The sequence below is a fragment of the Cololabis saira genome, chromosome 24, assembly GCF_033807715.1.
Source record: "Cololabis saira isolate AMF1-May2022 chromosome 24, fColSai1.1, whole genome shotgun sequence".
Taxonomy (NCBI): Eukaryota; Metazoa; Chordata; class Actinopteri; order Beloniformes; family Belonidae; genus Cololabis; species Cololabis saira.
In genome coordinates this window covers 11,213,159-11,232,540 of record NC_084610.1, presented here as the reverse complement: position 1 = coordinate 11,232,540, position 19,382 = coordinate 11,213,159, and the positions used below count along the sequence as shown (strand labels likewise).

Sequence of the window (19,382 nt, the reverse complement as noted above, 5' to 3'; positions counted from 1 at the left end):
AATAACACTCAAGGCTAGATTAAATTACTTAAAAATTGATGCTTTACTGTGCTGCATAAAACCTTAAGCATAGAGAAGAACAGCACGCAGTGTGTCTAGTGAATAGAGGGCACTTGCTTTAAAATTTAATCAAAGTAAAATATGAAAGGCGTAACGTGATGAATTGTTGCCTTCCGCTGCAGGTCAGGACCGTGTCCTGGAGTGGCCGTACAGCACGTCTCTGGGGGACCATGAGGAGCTGCCACAGGGCGAGCTCTACAACCGGGAGTATTCAGACAACAGGGAAAGGGAAAACAGCATTTCTCCGTACTTCCAAGAACCACCCAACCCGGACGGTGACCTGGGGTCACGGTCCAGCCCGCTGCCCCCCCCTCTCCCTCCCGCTACCAGGCACAAAACTCAAGACTCCCCCCGGAGCGCCAAAGTGTCATTTATCTTCAGTGGGAACCCAGCGTTGAACAGGCCTAGGAACATCGGCTACGAGAGACTGTCGGAGACCCCAGAGCTGTCGGAGCAGGGCCCGCCCTTCACGCACAACAGCTCAGACTTCCAGCAGGACCGGGTGCCGTTCCAGTTCAGCGGCCTCACGCACGTCTACAGCAACATCATCACCGAGGAGGACGGTGAGGAGCCGGTGCTGAGAGACCTGTTCTACCGCGACACTACCGATGACGCGGAGGATGACGACGATGCCTCCTGCGAGGAAGACTCCACCGGGGGGACGCCAGTGGGGGAAAACAGACAGGGTGGGGGTGTAGACTGTGTGCCCACCGCCGCCAGCAAAGCTACCTTCCTCATGCTCTCCGGTTCCACCGATGACATCATCGACCTCACGGCACTGCCCCCTCCCGAGGGAGACGACGGCGTCGACGAGGACGACGACGACACACTGCTGCAGACGCTCAACCTTGCGATCGCAGCCCCACCGCCGGGGTTTCGGGACAGTTCAGACGAGGACACGGTACAGGAGGGGAGGCCTCTAAGCACATGTGATAACGACGACATCCCAGTGTCGCTGATCGATACGATTCCAACACACGGAGAGGCGGGAGGGAGCAGGGGAAGCGAGAGGCTGGAGAACGCCGTCGTTAATACTCTACAGGCATTACAGGATCTTTCAGTCGCTGAACAGAGACCTCGCCGACCACCACCCAGCACCAACAACCCAGGTCCGTTCAAAAGAAATGAAAACACAGCAACGTTTGACCTCATTAGTTTTGATGCCTCTAACCAACATTAAATAATTATTTTTGCATTTTTCAGTATAAAAAATTGCCATATACTCATTTTCAGCCATCTAATTTTAATAATTAGACCCTTTGGGGTAGCTGTGCACTCAGTGTAAGTCCAAAAGCATTTAATCTGTTGCAGAACGATACAGATCAAGAAACATATGAAGACAGTCTGGCTAAAAACAGATTCAATTCAGTAGTTTTTTGATTGGTCAAAATCCCAGAGGCTTTCAGATGGACAGTTATTTACATATAGGTTTTTTTGTATGTGTATATATATCGTATATGATTTCACTAAAACAGAGTTTGCACTAAAATGCACACACAGCAGTACCCAACACAAAACAGAAAGTTTACCTAGCACATGCCGTTCAGAAGAGCACCGACTTTAGTTATTATTATTCATAAAACAGACCTCTGTGAATTGTTGCAGCCTCCTAAAAACAAATGTTATCCAGTGAGCCAAGACTTGCCAACATTCACCCACAACCAAAACACAATTCTATGCAGATATTTTGAAGAAAAACTAAATACTTCGGGGGCAAAATAAGCACGAGAGCCATTAGGCTGGAAAACACGCTCAACCCTTGCTGTGCAGTGATGAACTTATGTTTTTTAAATGATCATAAAAGCTCTTGCTTTCTTGGAGGCACACTGCCTGTAAAATGTAATATTGCAAGGGAATTTTGCCCCCTGTGACATCACAGAGAGCTTATGTTAGAAAAAACTCTCCTGCAGGAAGCCTTCTCAGCACCCTGAAAACGTAGTAATTTGTGCAAAGGACTACTAAAATGTACATGTAACTTGTTTTTTGAGCCTACAGTTTCTACTAAGATAATAATTCATCATGAGAATGGGAAAAAAAAAGTATAAAACATGGAAAAGCATATTTTTGCCACTTTAAGTACACAAAGTTTAACTGTGAATGTATTTGCATAGAAATTACCTTTTTTCCAAAATCAATCCACATTTAACTGTGTATTTCTCATCATCTAGGTGTTTATTCATCTCATGGCCTTAGCCCAGAGTCATCCTCAGATTCTGGCAATGAAACCAACTCTTCAGAGATGACCGAAATCTGTGAACTGACTGCTACTCACAGGATCAACGAAAGCCACATGCGCCTACTGGTGGCCACAAGGGAAGGATACCAACCTTTACTTGAGGAGAAAACAGAATTCCCTGTTTCACCCAATTCAAGTGGCGCAATAGAGAAGAAACCTCGTAGTCCGACGCGACATCTTCAGCCTCCAGCAGTTCCTCCAAGACGGAGCCCCCAGTCAGACGTAGCATCATCAGGACCAGATAGATTGGAGGTGAGATCCCAGACTAATCTCTCAGCAAGTCTGCAGCGACCAAGTTCTACCACGCCAGGAGGCAAGCACCATAAGAAATCTGCGGACTTCGTGGGAAAGTACAACACTTTCAGCACAAGGGAGGGATGTCGAGGCGAGAGCTTTAGCAGGCGTAGTTTTGTTGACTTAGACCAGCGCACATCATTCTGCGAGCGAGATGACAGTAGGAGAGGACCCAATTCCTTTCTATCCGAAAACTCTGTGACAGAGGACGTTGGAGTAAACAGCCTCCCTCATAACCACCGCAGGAATCCCCGCCCTTCTTCCACTGTTTCCGATTGCTTCTTAGACGTCGCCAGCTTGAGAGATTGTGTTGCAGAGGACAGAGCTGCCGCCGCTGAACAAGATGAACATCTAGTTGTAGCATCTCTCCTGTCCCCAGCCAAAAAGCCCAGATCAGTGGGGTCTGACCAGGGATCTGACACACAAAGTGGCCATCAGCCAATTTCGAGACAACAGAGCGTTGCACGGTTGTGTGAGTACCATCTAGCTAAAAGGATCTCAAATTTGCAAGGAGAAGCACACAGTTCACTGCAGGGTTCTCTGTGCTCATCACTGGATGCTGGCGGCAGCACGAACAGTAGTGCCTGTGCCACACCGACTGACTCTCCTCTCGGCCCGGGTGCAGTTGAAGCTGCACACCAACGGTTGCAGAGGCATCCGCTTTCTAATTCCTCGTCCTCGCTACTCAAAGGGCTAAATTGTGAAGATAAAGCTGGAATTCCTCCTGGCGTCCATGGCCAGAGCACTCAAGGTAAAGAACATCCTCATGCAGATCCTGCCCTCCTACGGAAAATGCTGCCCAACATTTATCCCCCTCTCGCTGGAGAACCAGGCCGACCCTCCTCAGCCATGTCATCTAAGCATAAGGACACCGCAGCCACGGGAAACAAGAAGCCCCACAGGGATTTGCATCCTAAACAACAGGCTGGTTTTAAGGGTCTTAACCCAAAGGAAGGTAGTGAGGCCTATAGACAACTCATTAACTACCTAACAGTCAGCCAGATGCACCAGGGAGGGAAGCTGCACAGCGCAGGCATGGGAGGGGCAGTGAAAAAGGACACAAGGCGCTTTATCACAAGCAACCCTCAGCTTTTTGAAATGGTTAAGAACAGAGGGAATGCCAATGCTCGCTGTCCGTGTATGCCTTCTTCTATATCGTCCCCTTTCCTCAGTCCAAATTTCGTAGTCCCTCATGGAGCCAATTTGCAGGTGGGAAATACAAATCCACGGCCATACTACTCTGCCACCCTTCCTGCCAAACTCAAGAGAAGCCCGGATATGCATGCCGAGAGACCGAATGGGAGTTTAGATTTCAGACAAGCTATCACTGAGAGGAGGAGCTCCTTCTCTGGTCTGGAAAGTGAGCTAGGGAGGGTTGGTATGAATCCAGAGCACTTTCTGTCACTTTATAAAAAAGAGGACTGGGTCAAATGTGATGGGGGATTAAATCCAAGCAGAAACCATGAAGCTGGTGGGAGCAATCACCACCCCCCTACCCGCTCAAGAAGCCAACCTAGTAGCAGCACGGATGATTGGTTCAAGTCAGACTTGAAATCAAGAGATGCAGCTCGTCAATCGTATCCACGTCCAAATGATCCTCTTTGTTTCTCTGCAACTCCTAGTTTAGGTGGGGAGCGTGCAGACTTCAATGCCCTCTCGTTAGGAAGGGGAGACCACCCTTCAGCTTTCGTCAGACAGGCATCAAGTAGCTCGAGAGCTCACGTTACATCTCCAATACCTAACCCACAATCTCCACCTCCACCACCTCCCTTACCGCCCCCTCCTCCTTTACCTCTGCCCATTCAAGCCAACACTAGCTCCAGCAATTCAGGCTACCCGCAAGATCCCATCCACGCTCGGCAGAACCAGAACCACATTCACGCCGCCACTCCAACCATGCCACATGCGGACCACTGCCTCACTAGCATGCAACGGGGCAGGGAGCTCAAACGCAGCTCAAGTAATGTGACCGCCGGTTCTGGGAGCGTGGAAGTCCTTTTTGATAAGCCCACGCGAAGCCGCAGCCAGCAACCCTTGTCACCAGCTATGTCCCAGCAAGGTGACACCAAAGTCCAACGGAGGCCGACGAGGAAACGTCTCTCCAAGAGTTACTCCCAAGGCTCTGTTTCCTCTCACACCACATGCTGGTCTACTGGCAGTACAATAGACAGCAGGAGGGCGTCTGTTGCATTTCCAGTACACAAGGACTCAAAACACATGAAGGGCTCTCAAAAACTGGACACTAGCCCCTGGAGGTGCAACGGGCCTTTTAGCTACTGCTTCTTTAAACGTAAGAGTGATGGCGAAGAAGATGAGATGGAGTGGGACAGGCCCCGAGGAAGTCGTGGCGGTGGCAGCATGGACAGCAATGGTGCGTCCATTTTAGCCATGGATCCCGAAGCGGAGCAGCTGTACGGAGAGGTCCTCAACAACATGAGCTTCAGTGACCGCCTGGCACGAATTAACTCCCTCAAGGATCGCATGTATTGCTACCCTTCTGGCTTTCTTGACGTCCGCCGTGATGCCAGCGAGCTCATTGCGCTGGTAAGATCCAGTATAGGTCGCTGTGATCGAGGAGTCCAGATGCCCATTCAGGATGTATCCCAGTACAAGCAGCTGCTTTCTATCGAGTCGAAAGAGTTGGGCCGAGCATGCCGGAGGATGGCACAGGCCCACAGTAGTCCAGACGAAATGCTGCTAGCGGTAACATGTAGCTTCCAGGTGCTATGCTGTCTTTGTGAAGCTTGCATGTGTCTGGTCAGGGGGCTCGGCGTCTCCGCCTCACACCAACAAAGGGAGGTTGTCGCAAAGGTGGATGAGGTGGTTATGAACTATATTTGTTTGCTCAAAGCGGCCGAGGCCGCTACCATAGGAGCACCAGGGGAGCACAGCGTGAAAGCCCTGGTCCGCCACTCCAGTACTATGTCGGCCATTGCTAACGCTCTCACTCGCTCCCTTAAAACGCTGCTAAGCAAGTAGAGGCTGTTCTTTTACGTCTATAAGTGTGGCCTATGCAGTCAGCACAAGTCTGTCTTTGAGTATCTTGCTGCTTCTGAGTTGTCTGGAAGAGTCGTGTATTTCATATCATGTCTGGATGGTCTTGATGATGAAAGTGAAAAAGTTTAAGATTTATTGCAATAGGACAGAAACATTAATGTAAATAAGAGATTAGGAAGATGCTAAAAGAAAGTCTGCTGACTGCACTTGCTTTTTCTGTTGACAATATTGTAATAGTTACAAAGCCATACTGTCACAGACCTTTATAATATACAGTATGTACCTAAGTATACCCTTTTACCTGTGCATTATGTAACTTATGTATATAATGTATATAAACACATTCAAAATATATATAACTTGCAGTAGCAGTTTAAAGAAGCCATGGAGTACTCCATTTAGTTTGCTTTAATATTGTGCAGGGCTGGGATGAATGCAATTTCAATTCAATCAGTTCATGAGGTGCATTTTTATTACAGATATGTGGTGAAGATGATAATGAAAATTAATTGTAGAGCTTTAAACTAAGTGTGTCGCTGTGAATTAATTTCAAACAGTGCAGTTTTGTTTTTGCAGGATGACGGGTATATTTGTTAGAACTATTGAAAAAAACGGTACAGAAAGTAAATTAAATAGCATTTTATCCATTCATCACAGTTTACATCTTACATGATTTTCTAAGACTAATTAGCAAATCATAAAGTATTTCACTAAAACTGAATACATAAAATTAGTATTGTAACAACATTTTAGATGACTAGAGGAATTGTTTCAAATTGACGGCTGTGTTGATTATATCAAATTAGTTTTTGTTTGTTTTACTTATTTGTTTTGGAGTATGTTTTGTGCTTGAAGTATTCATTATTTCACACAGTGTATCAGGATGCAGATATGAAGAAGATACAATTCTGCTTCTTTTTTTTCAATAATCCACAAACCTATTAAAATACATTTTACAGGTAATTTTTTTTGTCTTGTTCCTTGTGTCATTCAATCTAATGTGTCAACAGTGTTATTCTGATCACTTCAGGTCCTATACTTTCATACTTTCATCTTTTTTTGTGCTCCATCCTCAGGTGATTTCTTATTTGACCCCCCCATCTCCTTATAAATATTTATCTTTACATTTTCTTGTATTGACAGCATTCCTGGTAAAGGTTTCCACGATGATGAAGCCATTCATCAAACTGACAACATCCACAATTACTATGTGTAAAATGTTATACAAATTCAAACACTGTATATTCAAATATAACAGAAAATACTGTTTCTCTAGACAGGTATTTGTCTTTCTTTTTGTCAAATACTTGAATGTCCTGCAGAGTATTAGAAATCATATAAGTTTATTCTTCATATATCTTTACATTAGGACGAACAATTGATTAAATTTCAATCAAAATAGCTATAAAATTCAATTTTATTTACATTGCATCTATTACAATACTAATTGTCAGTAAGTGGTTTACAGAGAGCCGGTCCGGAGAATGACCTCTGAGCAATTATTAAAGAAACAGTAGCAAAAAAAAATCCCCTTTTAAGGAGGAAACCTTGAGCAAGACATGGACCCTCCTGCCTCCAACTGGGTAGAGGAAGAAAATAACAGAAAATGTAAAGTCAATATCATATAGGATAAAAAATATTTGTTATAATTATCCTTTAGCTGGAAAACTAAAGAGTTATTTGTACTGTTATTATGACACAGTACATGGTTAGTTGACGAAGTACAGAAGTGACCATTTAAATCAGAATCAGAAATAAGTTTAATGCCAAGTTTGTTAAACACACACAAGGAATTTGTTGTGGTGATTGGTGCAATACAAAGAGCAAATTAAAGCTGCAAGCAGCGATGAACGGGCCCTCGCACCCTTGTGCACGTTCAGGCTGCAGTGGAAGCTTGTATGACTTGTATGACATGTAGATTCTTCAGGCCTGGACATTTAGCGGATGACACCAGCCACGACTCTATATCAGACCATTCAAAAGTTATGGCAGAAAATAGTGACTATCAAATATTGGCCAATCAGAAGAAGGGACGGGGCTAATTTGCACCAATTATGTTCAAGAACTCAATACCAAGTCAGATGACACCATCCACGACTCTTTATATCAAACCATTCAAAAGTTATGGCAGAAAGTAGGAACTATCAAATATGGACCAATCAGATGAAGGGGGGGGCGCGCTTTTTGGCGTCTAGCGTCGCCACGGTAACGCTTTTGACTGAGAAAAGTAATGAGAGTCGTCGCAGGATGGACACGCACATTTTGATGTAGGCCTATAACACACCTGGGTGCACTTTACGGTTCAGGCGAAGAAGCGGCCGAAGAAATGGCATAAATTGCAACAAAATTACACGATTAATTCAAAATGGCCGACTTCCTGTTTGGTTTCGGCCATGGCGCCAGGAGACTTTTCTTTAAAGGAGCATGAGGCTCCTTTTAAGAAATGAGACTCTCTAGCGCCACCCTTCGCCACGACCGCAGTCGGGGGTACTGCAGCCAACAGTGAAGCCGGCACGGGAGAACGGGGAGAACGCGCATGCAGCGTCATGTGACGTCACATCCGCAGCCCAGCGCGGGAAATTCGGGACCGAATTGCAGCACATTTTGCAGCACACAGCCTGTTCAAGGCAACGGAGAGATACACTAGAGGGCTCATTTGTTTTGGTTTGGAACGCTTCATCTGACATTATTACTAGAAAACTTAAAACGTATACAAATACGAATAAGTTGCGACATGATACAGGTGTGTACCGATTTTTGTGCATGTACATCAAACCGTATTGTGGGGCTTGAGGCACGAAATTTTCTAGGGGGCGCTGTTGAGCCATTAGGCCACGCCCATTAATGCAAACCATGAAATATCAAATTTTTTTTTTTTCTTGCGTGCAAAATTTGGTGACTTTTTGGGCACTTTTAGGGGGGCAAAAAGGCCCTCATTTCGTCGGAAGAAGGAAAAAAAAAGAAAAATGAGAAAAAAAAATTCCTACAGATACAATAGGGCCTTCGCACTGTCAGTGCTCGGGCCCTAATAAACTGGTGTAGATGGGAAACACTGGGATGGTCAGAGGAGGAACTGCAGGTCAGCATGCTGCTCTGGGAGCTCTGGCCTGCAAACCTGCACACAGGACACAAATAGGCCACATGTAGATCAGGATGTAGCCCGGCTCCACTGTTAGTAAAGCTGTGAAAAGTTATATTTTGAGGATTTTACAGTTTTTTTTAAATAGTTAATTGATTTGTAGGAGTAATGTGCAATGGACCAGTCCAGGCAGTTAAATACCAGGCCATCTGTGGGTTAGACAAATTTTTCTTTTTTGTTTGGCTTGAGGTGATCGTGTGGCAACACCTGCCAATAGGCCTGAGAAACCATGGAATACCAGAATTGAGGGTTATGAATTCAGTTTAATTATTGAAGTTAAGTTGCAGTTTAAGTTTAATTAGTGATTGATCAGATTTGGAGTAGTTTGTTCTTGTGGGTTTTTTTTTTCTTTTTCTCCTGGCTGGCAATTCTTGCGGAGCAAACTAGGAATTAATAAATAAATCTATATCCATATAAAAAAAACCCTACCACTGCGTCCAGTTTCTCAACGCATGGCTAGCTTGGCCACAAGTGAGTTAATCAATTTTCCAAAGTGGCAACATGCAGGTTTATTTATTTTTCTTTTTTTTTTTAAAGTTTTTCTGAAGTTGTTTTTCAATTTTAAAAAAATCCTAAAGAGTCCTAAACTGCTACAGCAATACATTATCTCTCGAAATAAATAACGTGATTTAACTTTAATCACACGGTGCCAAAGATTAACTTCCAAAAGTTTAAAGTACGAGCTCACATGCCCGCGCAGGTCTACGCTCCCTACGTGCGTGACGTCATGTTTACTTCCGTGCGAGCGGAGGGGGCGGGGCCTGAAGCCCACTTCATTTGCATATTGGGCGCGTACGTGACGAACTGGCCAATCAGGTTGCGGGAAACCGGTAAGCCACGCCCCCGCACCGCCCGCGCGCCAACTCGCGGCGGGAGCGCGCCTCACACCAGAGTTGAGCTGCGGTTGTTGGTCCAAACACGACTATCTTTGTCTGTTTATGTGTCTCTTTTGTGTCGTTTCCTTGTTACCAGAAGAGTTGGGGCAAGTTAGAGCTTCCCAACATCACTGAGTGGTCTTAGCTGCCGAGTTTAATTTTTAATTTGGTTAATTAGGAGCTGTTGTCTTCAACATTCAGCTAACAGCAGCAGGTGGTCGCTGCTGCTTCTGCTCACTAGTTCATGATGGCTGATGTTTGCCAGCCCAGACGAGCCTTGGTGGAGATCCCTGCCCCGCAGCCTAAAACTGCAGGTGAGTACTTTTATAAACAAGTTTCTACTTTGGTTTATAAACTCAAGAAACGTGGCGGTGACGCGTGTTGGTGTTGGTGCTGCTACCGGCCCAATCATTCACTAATACAAGTTGGAAATGTCTTGAAAAGGCTCCACATTCATTTTTGCAGGGTAATTTCTGCAGAAGTAGGGACCTTCTTGTCAGAGATGAGGGGGGACGGCATCCCCCCTGAAATAAAAACAGTCAAAATCATCCCCCCTGTAAAACTGCCATCCCCCCTTTCCATCCCTTATGTCATTTCATCAATGAATGTGGTTTTACTGCTATTTCAACATTTAGAGTCATCACCAGAAAAATAACACCAGAAAAATAACTTATTTGACAATTTTCACCTGTTTTAAGTAAATTTTCACTTGAAATAAGTAGAAAAATCTGCCAGTGGGACAAGAATTATCTTCTCATTACAAGCAAAAAAATCTTGTTCCACTGGCAGATTTTTCTACTTATTTTAAGTGAAAATGAATGAATGAATGAAGTTTATTCAGTCATGACAACACAACACAACACAAAACAACACTTAAAAAAAAACAACAACAAAAACATTGTGCACAGCATTAACATTTCATACAAAACCAAAAATGTGTTGAACAATGACTGAAAGGCATAGGCTGAAGCAAAATGCCTATCCTATCTTTCTTCTTTTTTTTTTTTGGCTACCGACCTCCAGAAAACCAAAAAGAGAATAGAAACGCAAAGAAACAACAAAAGGCAAAGAAACAATAGAAAAGCAAAGAAACAATAGAAAAGCAAAGAAACATTTCCAGATAGTCAATTGCACTTATACGCTTCAAAAATAGCTTTACAAACCATTTTCTTAAAAACAAAAAGTCTAAAATCAAAGTCAAAAATCTACTTGAAACAGGTGAAAATTGTTGTTTTTTCCAGTGATGAGTCTTGTTTTAAGTGTAATGAGATTTTTTTTTACTAAAATTAGACATTTTAACTAGAAATAAGACAAATATTCTTGTTAAGATTTTGAGTTTTTGCAGTGATCCATTTTACTTATCCTGTGAAGGACAGAGTCATATTGATAAGTTCAGAAAACTGTTTTTATTGTTGTGTTTTGATGTATTTGATGTAAGCCCAGTGGATATTTAAAGCTTACAGAAGGCTGCATTTAACTGCTGCTATGTCATTCCTGCAGTATTTCTGCAGGTGTTTTGGTCAGTGCTATTATTTGTAATATATTATATTATTTGTAATATATTATATTATTTGTAATCAGCATAAATTATCTGTCCCCATATGATAAAATCCACCATCCCCCCCTGATTCTTTTTTTACAACTCGAGTACTGGAGATAAGAGATGATGAAGTTAACCTTGTTGTGTTGTTTACAGCGCGGTTAAGAAGGTCCTACCTGGAGATATTGAGCGCTCGTCTCACCACGTCTCCCCTTCCCAGAACCAGAAACACCAAACGAGCTCAGTCATGTAAGTTAATGAGCCATAATGGCTGCCAATATTTGTCTGCATATATTATATAACTACATAAACCCAAAATAATAATAAGTAAATGTGCTGTATGATTAGGGTTGCCAACTCCCTGAAAAATAAATAATGAAAATAAATAAATTCACTTTAATACAAAATAACAAAATGGACTGAATAAAATAAGCATCTTACTTAAACAGAAACCTGTCCTGCTTGACTTAAAATTTTATAAATTAATATAAAACAATAGAAAGAAAGCAGCAGTCTGTAATAGTGCACATTTTTAGTGCAATAACAAAAGTTCAAACAGAACTATTTTTTGACTCTCACAGTAATACGGGACAAAGTGCGTCCTTTAGTTTATAAATACGGGACGATTCCGTTTTTCAAGGAACAGTTGGCAACCCTATGTATGGCCATACTTGTTGTTTTCGTCATAAAGTTAAAGTAACACTATCTGTGTTTTGGGTCATCTTCTCTGGCACTTTGGCTAAATGTTTTTGTTTATTGGATCTTTTTGTAATTGTGTTATGGTGCGAGTCTCTTCAGAGGCTTTACATCTCCTGGTTTCTGCAGGCATTTGTTTGGTATCCTTTGAAATATTCCCCTAATGGCAATGAAAAGTGCGTTCAATTGACTCACACGTGTCTCAAGAATCCTTTTCCCTTTGCTGTTTAGTATTGAAGCCTTTTTCTAGTTGTGTTTTAAGTGATGGATGATAAATTAATGTGTTGTAAACCCCACAAAATGTGGATTAGACCATTTTTGTGCAGATAATAGTAAGTGCGGTGCTTTTCTGCATTCTTAGTCCCTCATTTATTTTTTATTTTTCTGTTTGGTAAAGTAAGTGGAAAAAATGCTTTGTGAATTAAAGATGAAGTCCTCTAAATACTTGGGTAGCAGGAGATTTCTCAGGTATGTTCTGCAGCAGTCATAAAGGTTGTAATGTACAGCTCTGCAACAGACGTCGTCATCCACGGCCATTTCACAAATGAGACTGTGTTGATACTTATCTGGTCACTGGAGGGAGGGAGGTCTCCCAAACAAGACCAGCCTCCTGGCAGGCCGGTACTCAACGCCTGATTGGCTCAGCAAAGTGACAGTAAACCTAGAGTAAGTGGGTGTGAGGCTGGTTGAGGCTTGGAGCAGAACTTGGTCTAATGTCAGGACTAATAAACCTGAGAATAGCACAGTGGCCACGGTTACATGATGTTTTTTAATTCGGGATTAATTATTCTGAATTAAATAATTCAGAATTAAACTATCCTTCGAGTTTATATGGAAATAGTAATTCTGAATTGAGGTTTACATGGAAAACACGTTTGATCGGCTTTATCCAATTCCTCTTAAGGTCTGGGGGTTGGGAAGGTTCTGATTGGATAGGGGGCGGACCGGAAGTTAAACTACCGGAAGAAAAACAAACTTAGCCGCTACAACTTTGAAAAGCTCACAATTTTTATGTTTCCTGCCATCTGTTCTTTTAATTATTTCCAGGTCCTCCAAGCTATTTATTAAATAAATCGTCTCTGCTCTTGACCACCGTTTACTGCGTGCTGCCATCTTGAAACTTTGTTTGGAAAATAAGCCCAGTGCGGAATATAAGCGCCATCGCGACAGACGGGCGAGGGAACGAGCAGCGCAAAAAGACCGGAATTAATTTAAAGCGGAATGAGTGTAAACATGATCGCGGAGTCAGTCACTTAATTCGGAATGGCCATTTTCATTCGGAATTAGGTGTTTACATGGTAATTTTTACTTATTTTAAATTGGATTTAATTTTAATTCTGAATTAAAGAGGAATTAAACTTCCCATGTAAACGCAGAATCAGAATTTGTAACAATTACTATTGGATCAGGGTTGGAAATGAATTCGTTTGGCCAGTGTTCTCATATTTAAGCCAAATTAGATGTTTGTTTCATTAAATGAAAACCAAAGAAATGAATCTAAATAGCATGGCCTTTCATTTCCCACTTATTTTGTAGTTAATCATTAATGTGCCATATGTGTAATCCTCTTCTGTATTGCAGTGGACCTGTCCATCGGTGAGATGTGGAGAGGACGGATAGAAGACCAGTGTGAGAAGATGGAGGAGCATCCCACCCCTCTGACCAAGCAGCAGCTCGTACAGCTCATCAGATCCCTCATCTTAGTGGAACAGGTACGTTGATCTCAACACCTTTTTACTCCTGCGATGTTCAGTAAAACACATGGCAACGAGTATGGCCTATGAATGCTACGGTATATATACAAAGTGGGATAAAATGTTCAACTCAGCGTCGTATCAGTGCCAGAAATATGCTTTGTTATATTTTCCCCAGAGCCACGAGCCCCGGATCATGGCGTCAGACCTGAAGTATCTTCAGGAAGACCTGCAGCTAAAGAAAGCAAATGTTTACAAGTCGATACCGTACTCGCGGTTTGGCTCCAACAGGGACGCTCACTGCTACAGAAAAGCATATCCTCACCTGGTGGCCTTCAAAGTGAGTGTAATGGGTTTTTTTTTTTCATGTGAAAATCTGAAGATTCATGTAAATCAGCGCAGAATCCACGGATTGTAATTTAGGCTTTTTAAACGCTGCAGTTTGTCTAATTGAGGGTCATATAGTTTAAGTGCCGTTCCACTCGATTTCTTTCTGAACAGACGGCTTTGTTATGTTGTGTTAATGCGTCTCCTCCCCATCCTCCCCCTCAGGTTTCGTGTGAGGAGTGGGGCCAAGTTCTTCTGAGGAACAAAGAGTGGGATGCCATGTTGGAGCACACGCTGACGGCGTGGCGCTACACCTGCGAGCTGCCGCACTGGGACACTGCCAACCACAACGCCCTTCGAGAGCAGTGTTTCAGCATCCTGGCAGCTCACAGCCTCGCCGCCCTGCAGCACTACCGGCCCGCGCCCGGCAGAGCACCGGAGCTGCTCAGGAGGTAAAGTGGGGGGGGGGTGACTTCAGGGCACCTTGATAGCAGGTCAGATGTTTTTGGGATCATGTTCGGGTTATAAATTAGTCAATTTATCTGTCAGTTAAAAGATTTACTTCAGTCATGAGAAAGAAATGACAGCTGTTAATCACAGCTTGCAAATGCAGCGTAACACGAGCACTCAGACCGTAGAAGATGGCCGTCGTCAGCGAGTTCTGGAAGCCCTCGGTGGGATCACCAGTGTCAACTGGCCAAAACAAGACATCCACTACTCAGATCTTATTACATGTATCTAGGAAACTACTTTCAGACCTTTCTGCACTTAGATTAGATTATATTGCCCTTTATTTCTCTCTGAAAGGGGAAATTTGCTTTGTGCACTAGCAGTACACTCAACATACACATGCAGGGAGAGATAAAAAATATATAAATACAAAATATAAACAGTATATACATTGGAATGAAAAATAAAAAGTAGTGCAGTACGGGAAAGAAAGAAAAACAATGCAAAAAAAGCAGGTAGGGCATTACAAAAAAATGTAATCATTCCCTTATCTGCAGGAAAGACCTGTTTATCCGTGACATTTTTGTAGTTTTGCATGATGCATAAACTCTAAAAATTCAGCAGTAACACATTTTTATAATTAGATGGGTAGATAAAATACTGTATTGATCATTTAAAGGTTAATGGCAGTGTCACAGCAGCATCTTGCACTAACGTATACCATGAACACGTACGTAGTAATGACATGAAATGATGAATAAAAATAGTAGTAAATGATATCCTTTGAAATACACAATGAAAGAGAAAAAAATGAAACAGAAAAATTATTATGAACAATAAAACAAATGGAAGAAATAATAGCTGGAACATTTGCCAACAAAGATCCCAGCATTGCAAAAGAGTGACAGGAAAATTGTTCTTGTAAAATCTGTGTAATAAATGCAGCTAGAAGTGCATTTTGAATCACCATCGTACAAAAATAGTGAAACATAGATTCTGTTGCAGTGGATGTTTATATATTTATATCAGTCGTATGTATTATATCAACTTTCTTCAACAATTCTGACTTTGCTTTTTATCCTGCCAGTATCTCAGTAAAATATCTTTGAGTAGTCATCTTATATCTTTACTCCAAAGTACACAACACATTATAAAAGCCAAGGTTCCTCACAACTGAATCCAGATGCAAATTCACGCAAATAGAAGTAACAATGGATGGATTGATTAGTTTAACTTTATCATCTGAGTCGATTTGAAAGCTTTGTCATTGTTTGATTGATGCTCGTGTGGCTGAAGTGTTTTCTAAAGTAACATGGTCTCCAGATCTCCGTTTTAAGAAAAGTCCTTGTGTCAGATTGCATGTTGTCTTTACTTATCTTGAAATGATAAATTCCAGTTCCTGGTTTGGTGTAAGCCTCATGCACGCATCTAAAAGGCCTTTCAGTGGACCTTTTTTCTAGTGGTGTTGTGTTTTCAGACAAAGGTTAATAAAATTTGTGTGAGGAGCCAAAGGGAGTTGTTTTTGGCTGCTCTCTGTTCAGAAATGCGCAGTAATTTAATCTTTAAAAAAAAATGAATGGGAAAACAAACCGTCATTTCTGACCACTATTCAAAAGTAATATGCTACACTGAATTACCACGGGCTCACATTAACCTCTCTGCTCACGGGTTGGCAGCCAGTTGCTGAATTAAATATCCAGCTGGAGCAACACGAGCATCTTACCGAGTCTGCTGTTGCAGCCTGTTAAATGGAAGTGTACACACCTTTGAGGCCCGTGTTTGCACACCAGCCCCGTAAAATACAGCTGCGTTTAAATTTCAGCATTTTGATGTTTGCTTCATTGCTCGCAGGTTAATATTATTAGCATTTCTTTTTTTTTTAATATAATTTAACTATTTAGTCGATGTAAGTTTCACACCGTTCCTTCTGAGATAGCAGCTGATGTCATTTTGCTCTTTGTTTCTGACCACTAAGCCTCCTGATGAGCCACATAGCCCTATAAACTCTACATTTATTGAGTTATGATTTCTCAATCTTTGAGATAAAAGGTATATTTGCGCTTAAAAGACGAAATGATACTTTGTCAGTGATGGATCAGTAAATATGGAACCTTTCTGCATGAATCTGTTCTGTATTTCTGCAGATTGAAGATGGCTCAGCTGCACAGCCCGTCAATCATTCCCTGTGTTCAGGAGTTGCAGAGGATTATGGGATGTGCTGATGACTTGTCCATGGATACAAAATGATGTGACTATCTGGCTCAACAGCTGGACTCTCTCCAGTGAAGTGTGTGTTGTCGATGACCTGAAGCCTTTATTTGTGGTAATGGGCCAAAAGTGTGTGTGTATGTGTGTGTGTGTGTGTGCGCCAGGAAAAATGAATCCACTACAGTATTCTTCCAAAGGACACAAGGGCTCATGCGAAATTTACTGAGTGTATTGTACCCCGGTCAGTGGAAAAGAGCAGAACTGCCCTGCCATATTTCATGAATTTCAGGTGCTAAAATGTGTTTAATGTTGCCAAGAAAAAGGGGAAAAGATAAACGCCTCAATGCAAAAGGGGGGAACAATTGTCACCTTTTAATGAAAAGTGGCATTTCAACCTAGGAAAGTCCCCTTGAATGTGAATTCCTCGGTGCTTCAGTTATTGAGTTTGTGTTTTCATAAATCGCCTTCCGGTCTCTCCATTTTTTTTAATTTTTTTTTTAGTTTTTTGGTCATTAGAAAATATCATGCTGAGAACTATTGGTGCTGGCAGCAGTACAATTAATGTGTTTTTTTTCTTTAGAAATGTGTAGCCAATGATATAGTTTGCTTCTGCAACCTACAATGTCCAAAAATATGAATTAACTTGTCTTGTTACTTTTGTATGTTTGCTTTTTTTTGCCGTTACGAATACTTGAAACTGTGCCTTTTTGTCCCGTCTGAAGTCATCTGTCTTTGATTGCACTGTCACTGTTTGTCCTGAAAACTTGAATCTTTTTGATAAAATAGATCCTAATTTAAATAAAGTAAACTTGAACTGCAGCAAACTTGTATCTTTTTAAACAGAAACCCTCCATTGAAGTGAGTGCAGTATTACATTATCTGCTTTACCATCCTGCACCACTAGGTGGAGCCCACGTAGCGCCGTTGTCAACAGGAGAGTCTGCGTCTTCAGTCAGGCTTGTGGCTGAAGTGAGATACCCAACACTAGTGTCACTGGAAAAACAGCTGTTGCCATGGCATTCTGTAGGATCTGAATATGAACCCGTTTCCCAACGCCGTTTAGGGTTCAAGATAATGAATGAGAGGCGCGCCTCCCGTGGTACTGACATTATTTCTCTTCGGTAACCACGGGGCCTCCGCTCATATCTACAGTTGTTCTGTGGCCTTGTTGGAGCATCCTCAGAAGCAGCATAAGTACACACGTCCGTTTCCATGGGTACCGCTAAGTGGAACCTATTATTTTTACATCCAGTGACAATGTGTTTAAATATGTCCGCCCACTTGCATTGTTTCCATTTGTCACCTGTGAGTTTGAGACGAAGCCGCGGGGCTCCCGGCGGCTCAGACCACATTGTGTTTTATAGGCAGCACTTCCCGCTTTTTATTCGGGAAGTGTTTGTCTTAGCCATCCCAAATAAAAAAGATAAATAAAAGTTCTCTCTACTTTTATTAGATATATCAGGTGTCTCTAATGAAAAGGCCACATCATCGTAAAGCAGCCCCTGCTGTGCCCTGGACTTCACAGATGGAGTTTGTGAGCGTTCCTGCTGTTAACATGTCGGGTTTACATTGTTTTTCTTTAACTTCCAGAAACATTGCGCTGCAAGTCATTCATCTCAGCCGTCTAATAAGCAACTGATTTACACTTGGGATGCCAGGTGAGCATAATTAGCTGTAATTAACTAGCTGTGAGGATTGGGAACCGGCACCGCTGAGTCACACGGAGGCACAGGCTCGGAGTGAGGGAACGCAGCCACTGTTTGTACATGACTGGAATGATGTTGCACGGCTAAATCCGTCTCGCAGACATCTGTACTTGCATTCCAACATCTGTCGCTCCACGTTGGGCGAACAGCCCTGAAAGAAAGTGAAAGCTGGAATAACGGTGATGAATTCGAAGGCATTAGCAGGTCTCTCGTGAGAGCAGCGAAGGCGGAACTTAATGCCAAAGAATTGAAGATGCCCTTTAGGTTCTTATTATCTTAAAGTGTTGCTTGAAAGGGGGGCCTCTCTCCAGAAGAAGCATCGCTTTTACTCAACTAGCAGACCCTTGAGGTAGTTATTCCTGAGATTTATGACCGTATACGAGAGAGTCATACATAGAATAGGAAGACCAAGTATCCAAGCTGCTTGGAATAACTGCATTTATGCACCAGAATGTTAAACATTCACCGTACGGAAGGAGATGTTAGTGAAGCCATTCATAGAACACAAAGTGTTTATGCATATATTGGCTCACAGTTGGATAGATTGTCTATAAATGGCGTCACCGTGGTGACTCTTTTAGCCAAGATGAGTCCAAGACGCAACGCCTAGTTGTCAGTGAGGTTCTGAACATCTCTATGTGGTCTTATCGTACATGAGTCACTGAACAAGCAGGATCTTTATGGAGGAAGCTGCAAAACCTGCAGCGTCATTCCTGATCCGTACCAAAGAGGACATTCTGGACTCTAGATCATTCCTGGGGTAAGGATTTGTGGATCAAAAGGGAAAGAAAACTCAGGACTGCGTCACACACACAAAAAGAAACGCCTCAAAAACGTCATCGTAACAGTGAAGCATGGTGGAGGGGGCATCATGGTTTGGGATTGCTTTATTGTCTCGCTTGCCCTCGTTGAGGGAAAGATGACTCACCAAATCTATCAAAATAATCTTCAGAGTGTTAAATCTGACATCTGAAGTTTAGAGGAATTACTTATTTCACTATTTATAGGCCACTCTGTTTTAATTGGTAGATGGAGCCGTCACTTCGCAGGGTACTGGTTCTAGGAAACAGTGGGAGCTATATTTATACAAGCGTGTTATTGTTGTTTTAATTCGAGTTAAGCAATGTGTTGGTGCAACTGGTGCAGTGCAACATCGTGCA

At 42.6% G+C, this 19,382-nt stretch overlaps 2 protein-coding genes across 8 annotated transcripts in view; both read left to right on the top strand.

Annotated features, from left to right (window-relative positions):
- Nucleotides 1-6,520, top strand: part of LOC133425070 (FERM and PDZ domain-containing protein 4-like) — a 94,039-nt gene extending 87,519 nt beyond the window's left edge. For all 7 annotated transcript variants that reach the window (XM_061715731.1, XM_061715735.1, XM_061715736.1 and 4 more), the window contains exons 15-16: nucleotides 183-1,169; nucleotides 2,229-6,520. In XM_061715731.1, coding sequence (XP_061571715.1) covers nucleotides 183-1,169; nucleotides 2,229-5,569 — 4,328 coding nt within the window. In that variant the 3' untranslated portion in view covers nucleotides 5,570-6,520. The remainder of the gene's footprint in view (nucleotides 1-182; nucleotides 1,170-2,228) is intronic.
- Nucleotides 6,521-9,604: 3,084 nt separating this feature from the next.
- On the top strand, nucleotides 9,605-17,315 carry LOC133425069 (uncharacterized). Its single transcript, XM_061715730.1, has 6 exons — nucleotides 9,605-9,915; nucleotides 11,298-11,390; nucleotides 13,419-13,549; nucleotides 13,710-13,871; nucleotides 14,084-14,310; nucleotides 16,453-17,315. Exons 1-6 carry the CDS (start codon nucleotides 9,846-9,848, stop codon nucleotides 16,553-16,555), a joined length of 786 nt encoding a protein of 261 aa, XP_061571714.1. The 5' UTR covers nucleotides 9,605-9,845; the 3' UTR covers nucleotides 16,556-17,315.
- The last annotated feature ends 2,067 nt before the right edge of the window (nucleotides 17,316-19,382 follow it).